The sequence below is a fragment of the Podarcis bocagei genome (genome assembly GCF_964188305.1).
Source record: "Podarcis bocagei genome assembly, chromosome: 6".
Classification (NCBI taxonomy): domain Eukaryota; kingdom Metazoa; phylum Chordata; class Lepidosauria; order Squamata; family Lacertidae; genus Podarcis; species Podarcis bocagei.
In genome coordinates this window covers 102,601,130-102,616,492 of record NC_138130.1, presented here as the reverse complement: position 1 = coordinate 102,616,492, position 15,363 = coordinate 102,601,130, and the positions used below count along the sequence as shown (strand labels likewise).

The 15,363-nt window shown below is 44.2% G+C and overlaps 1 protein-coding gene across 1 annotated transcript; it reads right to left on the bottom strand.

Annotated features, from left to right (window-relative positions):
• Window positions 1-7,298: 7,298 nt before the first annotated feature.
• LIPT2 (lipoyl(octanoyl) transferase 2) lies at window positions 7,299-10,422 on the bottom strand. The gene is made up of 2 exons (XM_081197475.1): window positions 9,939-10,422; window positions 7,299-7,945 (listed from the first exon to the last, which is right to left on the bottom strand). Exons 1-2 carry the CDS (start codon window positions 10,405-10,407, stop codon window positions 7,713-7,715), a joined length of 702 nt encoding a protein of 233 aa, XP_081053601.1. The 5' UTR covers window positions 10,408-10,422; the 3' UTR covers window positions 7,299-7,712.
• Window positions 10,423-15,363: the final 4,941 nt, after the last annotated feature.

Here is a 15,363-nt window from a genome sequence, read left to right as displayed (position 1 = left end):
GCTATAGCTTGGGGGCCCCCTCAAGTTAAAATCGTTAGTCAGATTGGAATATCTCTTGTAGTTTAAGATTAATTCTGGACATGACAGAAGAGGTAAAGGATTTGGATGATCATAAAAGATGCCGGAGTCATTGATTAATGATAGGACCCACATAGGGGAGGGGGAGATTCTTTGGAATCTTGTTTCTTGTGATTTGTGTTTGATATATCTCTGTAAAATTTTAAGTTGAAAAACCAAAGAAATAAATTAGAGAGAAGAAAGTGCACAGTGCATAGTTAAACTGTGGAACTCACTGCTGCAGCACCAACTTGGGGGGCTTTAAAAGAGGATTAGACCATACAATTGTATGGGGAAAATACGGAATAACAGATACAACTTTGCTTAAAATGTATATAGGAAGTGCAGTGTAAGCGATGGAAGTCAATTAATGAAATTTTACTATTGAGATATCTGTAGAATAAATTTGGAAGAAATTCTTCCAACTTTTCTTCTTCTCCCTTTTCTTTTCTTCCTTTTTCCTTTTTTGTTCGTTTTTATATATACGTGTGCTTATCTGAAATATACATGTATGTATGTATTTGCAATATTTTGCTTATACAGTGGTACCTCGAGTTACATATGCTTCAGGTTACATACGCTTCAGGTTACAGACTCCGCTAACCCAGAAATAGTGCTTCAGGTTAAGAACTTTGCTTCAGGTTGAGAACAGAAATCGTACTCCAGCGGTGCGGCAGCAGCAGGAGGCCCATTAGCTAAAGTGGTGCTTCAGGTTAAGAACAGTTTCAGGTTAAGAACGGACCTCCGTACTTAAGTACTTAACCAGAGGCACCACTGTATTTTGTAATAGTTATGTTAAATAATTTTTTTTAAAAAAAACAACAATAAACGTTTTCCAATCTTCTCTAAAAAAGATAAAAATAAATAAAAAATAAAAGAGGATTAGACAAACTCCAGGAGCAGAATTCTGCCAACGATGGCTCTGTTCTGCGCTCCACAGCGCAGCGATGCTTCAGAATCCCAGTTGATGGAAATCCACAGGGAGACGATTGCTCTGGTGCCTGGATCCTGCTTGCTGGTTTTCCACAGAAAACTGTTCGGCCGCTGTGAGATCAGGATGCTGGAGTAGACAAGCCATTGGCCTGATCCGGCAGGCTCTTCTGATGTTACGATACGATACGATAATCATTATTGTCATTGTCCCATACAGAACAATGAAATTGAAAAAATCTACATCAGACATTCAAAACCAACAAGCCTGCTATCCCAGCCTGGTTAGCCCCCTAAAAACTCTGATACCCCATAATTAAATACAATATACTCCCACAGAGACTACCTTACACTGCGTTTAAAACCAAAATCGCATTTGGATAGAAACTGTTTCTCAGGCGGCTAGTCCTGGACCTTCTTCCAGAAGGCAGAAGCTGAAAGAGATCATTTCCGGGGTGCGCACTGTCCTGCGCTATCTCTGCAGCTTTCTTATGGCACCTGGAAGCATAGCTTTGATCCAAGGTGGGAAGAGTGCGCTCAATTATTCTCTCTGCAGTCTTTACAACCCTGGATAGCATTGTTTTTTCCCTGGCCGTGCAGCTCCCAAACCACACACACAGACCATAAGTTAATACACTCTCCACAGTCCAATGGTAACATGCCATCAACAGGTCCTTTGAGAGATTGTTCTCATACTTTGCAATGTGCTTCTGGTCTCACTCCTGTTTGCCCCACATCAGGGTCTGTATCAGGCCTGCCCTGCAGTGGTGAGCATGGCGGTTGAGTGAACGTCAGAGTTTCACTTGATTGACATTCATGCAGACATGTCCTAAGCCACCGCCTCAGTCCTTGTTTTATTTTTTCCTCCTGCAAGATGGCAGGGCTAAATTACTGCCTGGATTTATGAGTTAAATCTGCAGTTGCGGTGCATATTTCGGGCTACATACCTGGGACGACTTACGCAACTGTGGGGCATGTCTCAGCTGCGCTGGAAGGTCCTGACCTCATCTTCCCTCTGAACAGGAGCGGCCGCTCCCGTTCCTAGAAGCCATAAATGTGGCGCAATGGCAAGGATGGGCTATTTTGCAATGGAGCAGAGGTCAAGAGACTCCCGGCTGTTTCGCGAAGCAACAATAGTGGTGCATCTCAATCCTCAGAAACCACTAGTTCCGCTAGCTGAGAAAAATGGGGCTGATAAAATGCTTTTAAATGAAAGTGATCTGAGGTTGAGTTAAGTTTGACCGAAAGCAGGAACCCCTGCAAGCTGTTTGGGGGTGCCTAGCCAGATCGGAGACATATAGTCCAATCCCAGATTTACATATAAGCTAAACAAACTATAGCTTAGGGCCACACTCTCTTGGGGGCCCCCAAAAAATTTAAAGGGGGAAAAATGGATGTACATTTCCAAAATATAAGATAAAAAACAAATAAAATAAAACCTACATACAGCAGCTATGGGATGCGGGTGGCGCTGTGGGTTAAACCACAGAGCCTAGGGCTTGCCGATCAGAAGGTCAGTGGTTCGAATCCCCACGATGGGGTGAGCTCCCGTTGCTCGGTCCCTGCTCCTGCCCACCTAGCAGTTCAAGAGCACGTCAGAGTGCAAGTAGATAAATAGGTACTGCTCCGGCGGGAAGGTAAACAGCGTTTCCGTGTGCTGCTCTGGTTCACCAGAAGTGGCTTAGTCATGCTGGCCACATGACCCAGAAAAACTGTCTGTGGATAAATGTCGGCTCCCTCGGCCAGTAAAGCGAGATGAGCGCCGCAACCCTAGAGTCGTCGTCGACTGGACCTAATGGTCAGGGGTACCTTTACCTTTACCTTTTTCCTACAGCAACAGTGTTTTGTTTTGTGTTGTATAGGCTCCTGTGATGTAAGTAATGGGCCCCACCTGCTAGCCTGCTCCCAAAAATATCACTGGTTCGCTCCTTTCTATATATAGGGTGCCTACATTCTGCATGCACTAGATGCATGGCAACATGTGCAAATGGCTTGAGATACCTATTAGGTCCATAAACTACCATATAGCATTTATTCAACAACAAAAAACAACAGGGACAATTTGTTGTTGACAAAGGACAGCTGGACATAGAAAGGGCCCCATTACCTTCAGTAGCTTATAGAATCATAGAGTTGGAAGAGACCACAAGGGCCATCGAGTCCAACTACATGCATATTTAGAATCATTGAATTGTAAAGTTGGAAGGGACACCAACCCCCTGCAAGGCAGGAATTTACTTGGCAGTAAAGCCCCCTTTTTTCAAAGACACTTACCTCCAGGTAACTGTGCACAGGATGAGGGTCTAAACCACTGAGCCTTGGGCTTGCCGATCGGAAGGTCAGTGGTTCGTATCCCTGTGAGAGGGTGAGCTCCTGTTGCTCAGTCCCAGCTCCTGCCAACCTAGCAGTTCAAAAGCACGCCAGGGCAAGTAGATAAATAGGTACCACTGCAAAGGGAAGGTAAAAAAACAAAAAAATGTGCACAGGATTGTAGCACCCATGAGGCGCACCGGGACAAACCTCAGGCATCTTCTGAAAGATCTGCTGTTTATAGACAGGCCTTCACAATGAGTTTCTATTTTTAACCAACTCGTAATGATTTTTGTTATGTTTTATGGGTATTTGTATGAACTGATTATATGGCCACGCTGCAAGCCACAGCGATACACTTTATAAAATTGTGGCTCAATTATATTTAAATAAATGATGCTACTCTTTACTCAGGGACCCCTTGCAATTTGCTTGGATTTTTGCCCACATTCCTGTGGGAAATTGATGAGGAGCCTAAATGCCACTAACTCAAGAATCCCCAACTTTCTCTCAACAGAAGAAGCCTCAAGGAAACACAATTGCTGAAAGCTTTAAAAATAACTCCATAAAAAACAAAACAACCCCCAGCATTGTACTCTTCTAAGCAAGCCACTGGCTATATGCCATGATTCTCTGGCCAAGCCAGACCTGGTATTAAAAAAACCAAACCCATATAATTCATTTAATAAATAACGTCAGATAAATCAAAGTGTCAAATGGTAGAGATGGGAAGGGCAGAAAGAGAGCATTCTTCACTGGAACGACATTTAGTTCCATTTAAGGAGCAGAGGTGAAAGGGAAAGCCTTTTTAATCGGGGTTTTTGAACAAATGTTGACTTTGGACCTCTTCACCTCCACCTTAATTCTTGTACACACATATTTTAAGAGTCACCTTCTGATTGAGAAGCGATGCTCTAACATTCACAAGCTAGCCAGGTTTTTGCAGAGCTGAAACCTGTGAAGTTATAAAGGTTTGTAGCAATTCTTCCACACTTTAAAAAATATTTGTTTTAGACCCTTCAGAAAAGCCCACTGTGAACTGTTTGCAAGGCACCTTGAGCATCACTTGCCTTCATAGCAATCTTCATGGCGATCCACGTTCCCGGCCATCTCCAATGGAGGTGTCCAGTGGCGTTTGCTGCAAGTTCATGGGATCGGTTTCAATCAATGACGTGGACAAGTTCCTTGCAACAATGTGGCTAGCAGTGTGTCTGTTCTCTTGACCCTTTGGGCTTATTAAAACTTGCCAAGAGCATGTGACCAAGTGGGTCCAGCATGCAGTCAGTGTGTTAGGGCAGGAATGGTCTCAGCTGTCCCAAAAGACACCATGATCTCACCACTCCAGAAAATCTGTTGGTTGGTGATGACCTTTAAAGCCCTAAACGGCCTCGGCCCAGTATACCTGAAGGAGCGTCTCCACCCCCATCGTTCTGCCCAGACACTGAGGTCCAGAGCTGAGGGCCTCCTGGCGGTTCCCTCCCTGTGAGAAGTGAGGTTACAGAGAACCAGGAAGAGGGCCTTCTTGGTAGTGGCACCTGCCCTATGGAACGCCCTCCCATCAGATGTCAAAGAGATAAACAACTACCTGACATTTATAAGACATCTGAAGGGAAGTTTTTAATGTGTGACATTTTAATGTATTTTTAATCTTTGTTGGAAGCCGCCCAGAGTGGCTGGGGAAACCCAGCCAGATGGGCGGGGTACAAATAAATTACTACTAGTAGTAGTAGTACTACTGCCTAATCCCAAAGACCCATTTCAAGAAGGCGGTTGACAGGGTTGCGTGGCAATACTTGCCAAGTACTCATGGAACAGATTGTCTCAACGTATTTCAATGTGGGTTCATGCCTAGTTATGGGGCCAAATTGGCTTTGGTCGCCTTGATGGATTACCTTTCTCGAGAGAAGGATCGTGTCTTTGTGGCACGGCTCCTTTCTGCACCATTTGGGGAAATATCAGACACCCAGAGCCACATGAGAAGTATGCCTCTTCTCCCCACAACACTGTTGCCTTTCCAGAAGGGAAGAAGTACAGTGGTACCTTGGTTTAAGAACAGCTTAGTTTATGAACAACTTGGATTAAGAACGCTGCAAACCCGGAAGTAGGTGTTTTGGTTTGTGAACTTTTCCTTGGAAGCAGAACACGTTCTGCTTCCTGTTGAGTGTGTTCCATTTGTAAACTGAGTCCCCTGCTGCTATGGGAAAGCACGCCTTGGTTTAAGAACGGACTTCCAGAACGGATTAAGTTCGTAAACCAAGGTACTACTGTACTGTGTTCTCCTGCCTTATGGGCTGGGGGGTTCCCTTGTTATCTCCCCAAAAGGCAACATACATAAAGAAAGAAAAGTTTCCCACCCCATTCCTCCACCTGGACACAGGTATTTCTTTGTTATCCAGGAGGGATTCAGAAGTAGAGCTGGGAAAACATTTTGCCATTAGCAAAAAACATTTTTGCTCTGCCAAGCATTTTTAGAGAATACATTTTATTTGTATTATTTATTTATTTGGATCTTGTATGCTACCATTTTATGTTGTATGTTATGATTTTTGTTGTGTTTTCAGTTTTATTTGTTGTGTGCCACCACAGTATTATGTGCTATTACGGCTCATAAATACCTTTATAGATACAAGAATAAAACGCTTCCTATAATAGTAGTTGAGTGTCGACCATCAAACTAAGTTAGAACCTCCCATCTTTCCAGCTGCCAGACAGACCCAAATTTCCTTTTCCCCATACACTAATACTTGTCAGGTTAGGCTGCAGCCTCTGAATCCTAAAACATGTCTAGACATCCACCAGGGCTTCATCTGGCACCACCCAGCTATTATGAAAATCATTTTATTCTGGATGTGGGATTCTAGAATATCTTAGCCCTTGCAGATCAGAACTGCAATGACATTCGTAAGAATGCTGTCAAGTAGTGGAACTAATCTACTTATTTAGCATTCTTTAACCACCTCAGTTGTGACCTCAGAAAGGGGACCTGAAAGCATGCTTCAGGTGTCCCAGAAGAAATATATATATGGCAGCCACTTGCCTTTTAATTAGAACAATGAAAATATTTCATATTAACTTGTCTCAGGAAGCTGTACATACTCTTAAGGCTGCAATCCTAAACCCATATACTAGAGGAAGTCCTGTGGTTTACTTCTAAGTAAGCATTTTTCGGATCACACTGCATCGCCAGAATATAAATTTACCCTAGTCAATAAAGAGTGGAAATACTTGACAAGGACACCTGCAGGAACCGCTGAATAACACCCACGGAAAAACCACCTAACAAAGATGGCTTTATAGATTATTTATTTTGTTAGTTTACTGGGGATGGGAGGGGGGAGAGGCGATTGGGAAAATTCAAAGTGTCTTAATCCATGTTAAGCGATCTCCGAATATTTGGGGGGAAAAACCTTCAACATGTTATCACAGTGAATCCTGTTCCACTTCTACAATCATCTCTAAAATCACGAGGTCTATATTCTTTCTCTGTATAGTTGTACCTCAAGTTACATACGCTTCAGGTTACATACGCTTCAGGTTACAGACTCCGCTAACCCAGAAATAGTGCTTCAGGTTAAGAACTTTGCTTCAGGATAAGAACAGAAATCGTGCTCCGGCGGCGCAGCAGCAGGAGGCCCCATTAGGTAAAGTGGTGCTTCAGGTTAAGAACAGTTTCAGGTTAAGTACGGACCTCTGGAATGAATTAAGTACTTAACTCGAGGTACCACTGTACTTGATTCTGACCAAACTAAACCTCCTGAGGTATTTTTTGTTCCAGGAGACTTAGTTGGGTCAGAATTAAGTATACACCTGTGGTCAATGAGCCACCATAGATGCAAGAGGACTGTGAAAATTTGTCTACTTGTCTACCCAGGTACTATCTGAAAATCTGAAACCAGTGGGGAACGTTGTGTTGCCAGGTGCGAAATATATTGGTGCTATCTTCAGCTCTCCTGCTCTGCTATTTAACGGAAACAACTGAACAGAAACCCCATTACACCACAAACTTTGAACACCTTTAATACCATCACGGCTTCCTGTGAACCGTAGTTTATTTGAGTGGCTGAACATTCTGTTGGAAATTCCTTGGGACTCTCCTTTCACAAAAAGGCAAAATTCCCAGGACTGGCTGGGAAAGGAATCGCCAGCATTTCAAGTCTACGCAGCAGAACTGGGTCGGCCCACAGGGATGTCTCTCCAGATGTTGTTGAACTCCAATTCCTATCATCCCCAGCCCTCACGGCTAATGGGAGTTGTAACACAGTAATATCTGAAGGCAACACATTGGCAGCAGAAGACAAACCTCATACACAAAGGCATACAGTGATTTTCATGATTCAATAGATCTTCTGTTGGGAACAGAACTGCGTGTTCCTAAGGAGCAGGCGGATATTAGGACAATTCATTCTCCCAAACTCCTAATTCTCTGTTGGAGATCCTTCCATCAAAGTGCACTTGAACACCTCCTGAAAGGCAGCCAGAAAAGGCTCGGTGGCTTCCTCAACCGAGACGTGTCTCTGGAGTTCTCTGCTCAAAGAGGTCACCTCCTTCCCCTCCAGCCCACAAGGAACAATGTGGTCAAACCACGTCAAGTCGGTGCAGCAGTTCAGAGCCAAACCGTGCGAGGTGATATGCCTTCCGCAGTGGATGCCTGGAGAGCAAGACCAGAGAGATGCATTAAACTTACTGGGAAGGGAGAGCCGCCTGTCGATTTATCAAGCGCTGTGCTGCAATACAGTGGTACCTTGGTTCTCAAACTTAATCCGTTCCGGAAGTCCGTTCCAAAACCAAAGCGTTCCAAAACCAAGGTGCACTTTCCCATAGAAAGTAATGCAAAATGGATTAATCTGTTCCAGACTTTTAAAAACAACCCCAAAACAGCAATTTAACATGGATTTTACTATCTAATGATACCATTGATCCATAAAAATGAAAGCAATAAACAGTGTACTGCAGTCACACAATCAATCAATCAGTAGCTGAACTGGGTTCCACGCAGACACAAAAACAAAACGAAGAGAGCCGCAAAAACAAAAATGCAAAATAAATAGCAAAAACAGATAGACCTCAGTGTAACACTCAAATCGGAAGTGTGGCACTCAAATCGGAAGCGTAACACTTAAAACGGAGCATTTCCAGCTTCCGAAAAACTGGAACACTTAACCTCTGGGTTTGCAGTGTTTAGGTTCCAAGTTGTTTGAGTAAAAAGGCATTTGAGAACCAAGGTAGCACTGTACTGAAGAAAACTACTGCATGGAGTAACCTCAGAGTGAACACCGGAATAAATAAACTTCCAGCAAACTATTAACCCTGCATTTAAAAGGTAGCAAAATTTAAGATTAGGGCTGCAATATTTAATTGACTCACCAGGGAAATGAATTAACTTACAAATAGTTTAATTGGCTAAAGGCTATCAGCATGTGTTAACGCTGTAAATGGCAAGTCCGAATTTAAGAAAGGAATGTTCCCTCCAGTGTTTGTTTCTCTCACACACTGGAGGGAACAATTCTTCTAAGATGATGCCTGGAAGACATGTCTTCAGCACCCAAAAGTGAACAAAAGATGCGTCTTCCTTCAGGATAGACGGATCGGTCCATTTCCACCCCATGATATACTGTACAGCTGTAGATGCTGATAGATACAGGTAGAGACATAGATATACATAGATATAGATATACTGGTAGATAGATATGATATATAGATATAGATTATAGATTATAGATATAGACATAGACATATATATAGAAATAGAAATGGCTATGGCTATAGCTAGATATAGACATAGCCCTAGATAGATATAGAAAAAGACAGCCATATAGATAGGGATATAGAGATGGATATAGATATGGATATAGCTCTAGGTAGATATATGACATATATAGAGATTTATACTGTATAGATACATATAGATATGGATATAGATGTGGGTATGGGTATAGCCCTAGATACATATAGATATAGATACAGATAGCCATAGATCTATATATATAGAGAGAGAGAGATGGATATAGATATATTCCTAGGTAGATATGATATGATTTATACAGATAGATAGATAGATAGATAGATAGATAAATTTATTGTCATTGTCCGTATATACACAGTATACACAACAACGAAAATCAAACACCCACCCAAAGACCGGGTTCACATATACATTTGCACGTATCTCCGACACTCTCATCCTATTCAAACATAATCTATAAAAACATAAAATCCAGAATAAACATGACCTATTAAGGCATAACATAACCTAAAACCTAAAACATAACCTAAAACCTATCTCAGATAGATAGGTATAGATATGGATACAGATAGATAGGTATAGAGATAGATATGGATATAGATGTGAATATGGGTATAGCCCTAGGTACATATAGATAGCCATATACACACACACACACACACACACACACACACACACACGTATAGCCATACACACACACACACACACACACACACACACACAAAAAGAGAGAGAGAGATGGATATACAGATATAACCCTAGATATTTTATACACACACACACACACACACACACACACACACATATATATACAGGTATAGCAAGATACACATACACATACACACACACACACACACACACAGAGCCCTAGGTAGATCTAGCTATGCCTCTCACCCACCGATGGCGCAGACCTTCCTCCCTCGGAGCCAGACGCCGGTGCAGGGCGGCGGCAGGGCTTCGGCTTGCGGGAGGCCGAGCCTTCGGCAGGCGGCCACGGCCACGCTCTCCAGGGCGGCCACGTAGCCCCGCACGGGCAGCCCGAAGCGCCGCAGGTCCAGCACCGGGTAGGCCACCAGCTGGCCGGGCCCGTGGAAGGTGGCCAGGCCGCCGCGGGGGACGCGCTCGAAGCCGGCGCCCAGCGCCCGCAGCCGACGCTCCTCCTCCGCCGAGGCCCGCCGGGCGTCCAGGCCGCGCAGCCCCACCGTGAAGACGGGGCCCGACGGCTCCCACAGCAGCAGCCGGTGCGGCGCCTCAGAGGCCGAGGCCGAGGCCTCGCGGTGGCGCCTCACGCAGCGGCCCTGCGCCGCCAGGGAGTCCAGGTAGGCCGCGCGGCCGAGGCGCAGCACCCGCACCGGGGGAGGCCGCATCCGGCAGCCGGGGTCCGGCGCCACGGGAGAAGGAGGAGGAGGAGAAGGGCAGAGGCGGAACCCCCCGCTTCGGAGGAGGAAGGAAGGAGGAGAAGTTCGGGCTCAGGCCGCGAGAGGGCTCCTGGGCGCGTGCAGAGTGCACACGACGACGCCTGGGGCTGGGCTGGGGGGTTCATTTTGGCTGCGGCTGCTACTGATGGTAGTAATAAATTAATGATAATAATGCAGTATAGTATCACAACAGTGTTGTTGTTGTTAATATTAATATTAATATTATTAGAATAAATATTATTAGGTGGCGTATAAATTAATAATAATAATAACAGCTGCTACTGATGATGATAATAAATTATTATTAATAATAAAATATAATATAATAATAGTGTTGTTACTATTACTATTATTATTATTATGAATATATGAATAAATATTATTAGGTGTGTATAAATTAATAATAATAATAACAGCTGCTACTGATAATAATAAATTAATAATAACGTAGTATAGTATCATAATAGTATAATAATAATAATAATAATAATAATAATAATAATAATAATATAGTATTATTATTAATGGGTGATTATTATTATTATCATCATTATAATTTATTATTATTATTATTACACCGCCCGTCTGGCTGGGCTGCCCCAGCTACTCTGGGTAGCTTCCAGCACATATAAAAGCATAATAACAAAAAACATCAAACATTCAAAGCTCCCTGATACAGGGTTGCCTAAAGGGGAATCCCTTTGCAGAAATACAGTGGTGCCCCGCAAGACGAATGCCTCACAAGACGAAAAACTCGCTAGACGAAAGAGTTTTCCGTTTTTTGAGTCGTTCCGCAAGACGAATTTCCCTATGGGCTTGCTTCGCAAGACGAAACGTCTTGCGAGTTCTTGCGAGTTTGTTTCCTTTTTCTTAAAGCCGCTAATAGCCGTTAATAGCCGCTAAGCCGCTAATAGCCGCTAAGCCGCAAGACGAAAAAACCGCAAGACGAAGAGACTCGCGGAACGGATTAATTTCGTCTTGCGAGGCACCACTGTATTGCAAAAGAAAAACCACACACATCTGATTCAATTTGGTGAGTTTCAGCAGTTTTAGTTCATTTAAATTGAATCGAGTATAATGCTCCTTGGAACTACTCCTGGGCCTGCCCCATCAGGAAACTAACAGGAGCAAAGTAATTGCCTGCCTAAACCCTCCCATTGCACAAATAGTGTGAAGTCAGAGCTGGTTAAACCAGGGGTCAAACTTTTTCAGCAGGGGGCCGGTCCACTGTCCCTCAGAACTTGTGGGGGGCCGGACTATATTTTTGGCGGGGGGAAATGAATGAATTCCTATGCCCCGCAAATAACCCAAAGATGCATTTTATATAAAAGCACACATTCTACTCATGTAAAAACACGCTGATTCCCAGACTGCCTGTGGGCCGGATTGAGAAGGTGTTAGTTTGCTTACCCATCGGTTAAACAGTAAAGGTAAAAGGTAAAGGGACCCCTGACCATTAGGTCCAGTCAGGGCCGACTCTGGGGTTGTGGCGCTCATCTCGCTTTATTGGCCAAGGGAGCCGGCGTACAGCTTCCAGGTCATGTGGCCAGCATGACTAAGCCGCTTCTGGCGAACCAGAGCAGCGCACGGAAACCGCTGTTTACCCGCCAGAGTGATACCTATTTATCTACTTGCACTTTGACGTGCTTTCAAACTGCTAGGTTGGCAGGAGCAGGGACTGAGCAACGGGAGCTCACCCCGTCGTGGGGATTCGAACCGCCGACCTTCTGATCGGCAAGCCCTAGGCTCAGTGGTTTAGACCACAGCGCCACCCACGTCCACAGTAGGTGGCCTTTTTTGAATTAATTTTAACAAGTCTGTTGAAAACTGGGTAAAACCAAGTTGGATGCCGCCCCTTTCTCCTTGGAAAACACGTGCCGCAGTTGCAGATGCCCTGTGTATGCATATTTGGGCGTAAGCTCCATTAAATTAGCTGTGATTCCTGTATTGCAGGGGTTGGACTGGATAACCTTTGGGTACCTCGCCAACAAGTTCTATGTTTCCATGAATTTAGCAGGGCTTAATTCCAAGTAAACAAGCCTGGGAGTGCATTGTAAAGCTGCAGTCCCTGTTGCACCTACGGAACAGTAAACCCGACTAAACTCTCTAGAATTTATTTATAAGAAACATTTATAGTGTCCAAACTTTTTTCAAAGAGGGCCAGATTTGATGAAGCGAAGGGCTGTGGGGGCCGACCAAAGTTGTTGACATTTTTTTAGGATTGAAGTTGTTCAGCTTTTTTTCAGGGTTGGAGTTGTTGGGCTTCTTTTAGGATTGAAGTTGTTGATGTTTTTTTTAGAATTTTTACCCCAGGAAATAAACTGCCGCAGGGGCCGGATCCTGGAAACGGACTTTGGACATGCCTGATTTAGGGGGTTCAATATGCTCTCTGTTCCTGTTTTTGAAAATGAAAATAAAAAATAAATAAAAAATGGAACCTTTTTTTTGTTTCTTTAAAAACAATTATATGGTGTCTTTCTGCGTGAGACTCTGTTTGAGAGGCATTAGCCTATCTGTTAGGGTTGGTGGCAAAGACATACCACATATGGAAAAAAATCTTTTTATATGCAACAACAGCTGCCAAGGTAGTGATTGCTACTAAATGGAAATCTCAGGACATACCAACAAAGGAAGAGTGGATTTGTAAATTAAGTGAGTATATAGAATTGGCAAAAATAACTTCAATTACAAGATATCAATCAAATCAAAAGCTAAGAATGGAGTGGAAGTATCTCGAAGATTATATGTCCAAATATTCTAAAAATGACATGTTAATAGGCTTAGAATAAAAAATGTAAGCAGTAACAAAACAAAGAAAGAAAGAAGGAAAAATCAGAATTTAACAAAAATAATTTATTATAGAATGCAAGGGGGGAGGTAGAAAGAAATATAAAGAAGTTGAATTGCTGTGGAGGTGTGGGTGGTGGGTTTTATAATTAAGTGTATAATTATGCAGCTGTTGTAATTTAGATATTATATTTTATGTGAGGGAATCGTTGGGAATTTTGGTTATGTATATATGTTAAGTTTCAATAAACATCTTTGAAAATTTAAAAAAAAAGAGAGAGAGGCATTAGCGGGGCTTTGTTCAGCTGGAGCTTACCAGAACTCAGCTCCAGCAACCAGTGGCAGAGCTTCATGCTCTGGCATGGGGGGGGGGCGGAGAGCAGACTGGGGCGTGGCATGCTGCCTGCGGGGGTGTTGCGCCCAGTGGGGGGGCAGCCGCGATGGCACCCCACCCCTCTCTTCCTCCGCCAGTGCCAGCGCCTCTCAGGTGTGCGCCATTGCCATTCTAAGAGAACAAGGAAGAATTTCATTGTGAGCTCCAGACCTCTTTTTCAAAGAAAAAAACAGCACTGGTCATTAGGATATTATTTTTCTCTGAGACAGCTACAGTGATAGAAGATCTTTAACATGATAGAAGTTTATAACATTATACATGGATAGATAAAGGTGTGCGTGGGGGGGGGGGAATTCCCTCGCAACACTAGTAATTGGGGACATTGAATTTTGTGTTTGTTTTGGGTTTTCCCAAAAAATCAGTGCAGAACTTCGCAGCCTTAAAACAAGTTATGGGGATCTGTTATGCAAAAGCTCATCGAAAGTCCACGTGTATCCTTCACGATGTGCGTCTACTCGCTTCTGTTTACTACTACTATATAGCTCCAAAACTTCTAAAACTCTTACAGTGCCTTTAGGGAACTAGCCAAGCGGCTTGCAGCGTTTTAAAAGGCCTAAAACAATAATAAAATGATCTAAAAGTAGCTTTTACTGATGACTTTCCAGATAATAAAACTTCACCTGCGGAACTTCCAGCCTAAGCTGGTTCTCGGTTGAGCCTGACGGTGCTTCTTTCAAGAGATTCACACCGCGCACTCCAAGATATAACAAACAGGAGCTAATCCAGGGGTCAGTCACCTTTTTCAGCCGGGGGCCAGTCCACTGCCCCTCAGACCTTGTGGGGGGCTGGACTATTTTTTTTGGGGGGGGGGGAACGAACAAATTCCTATGCCCCACAAATAACCCAAAGATGCATTTTAAATAAAAGCACACATTCTCCTCATGTGAAAACACGCTGATTCCCGAGCTGTCCGCAGGCCGGATTGAGAAGGCGATTGGGCCGGATCCGGCCCCCGGGCCTTAGTTTGCCTACCCATTAGCTAAGCAGTGTTCATTATCCCATGCCGTACTGTGGCTCTCTGGGTCCCGTTGATTCTTTCAGTCTGCAGATAGCGCAGATTGCAGAAGGGCAATAGCTCAGCGTGATCTTCTGCATCTGCTTTGCAGGCAGAAGTTCCCAGCTTCAGTGCGTGGCATTTCCAAGTAGGGCTCTAATGTCCCCTGTCTAAAATCATGGAGCCCTGCTGCCTGTCAGTGTTGACAGGACTAAGCTAGATGTTAAAGGTAAAGGACCCCTGGACAGTTAAGTCCAGTCAAAGGCAACTACAGTGGTGCCTCGCAAGACGAAATTAATTCGTTCCGCAAGTCTCTTCGTCTTGCGAGTTTTTCGTCTTGCGAAGCACGGTTTCCCATAGGAATGCATTGAAAATCAATTAATGCGTTCCTAGGGAAACCGCCTTCAGACCAGGTCCGGGGACAGTCTGTCCCCCGACCTCTTCTGAAGGCTGGGGGGGGGGGGGACAAGGGCTTTTCTTCCCACTGCCAGCCTTCAGAAGGCTGTTCTGAAGGCTGGCGGTGGGAAGAAAAGCCCTTCTTCCCACCTCCCGCCCCGCAAGCTCCGGGGACAGGAGGGCTTTGCTGCCGACCGCCAGCATTTTAAAAGCCCCTGCTGTCCCGGGGCGATTTTAAAATGCTGGCGGGCGGGAGCGAAGCCTCCGCTGTCCCGGGGAGATTTTAAAATGCTGGGGGTCGGCAGCGAACGTTTCGCTCCCGCCCGCCAGCATT

Bases quoted from the DNA above. Each gene is read 5' to 3' on its own strand.
- LIPT2 (XM_081197475.1), bottom strand. From the start codon at position 10,407: ATGCGGCCTCCCCCGGTGCGGGTGCTGCGCCTCGGCCGCGCGGCCTAC. The intron at 7,946-9,938 runs GTGGGTGAGAGG...CTTGCTCTCCAG, and splicing joins GAGGAAGGTCTGCGCCATCG to GCATCCACTGCGGAAGGCAT.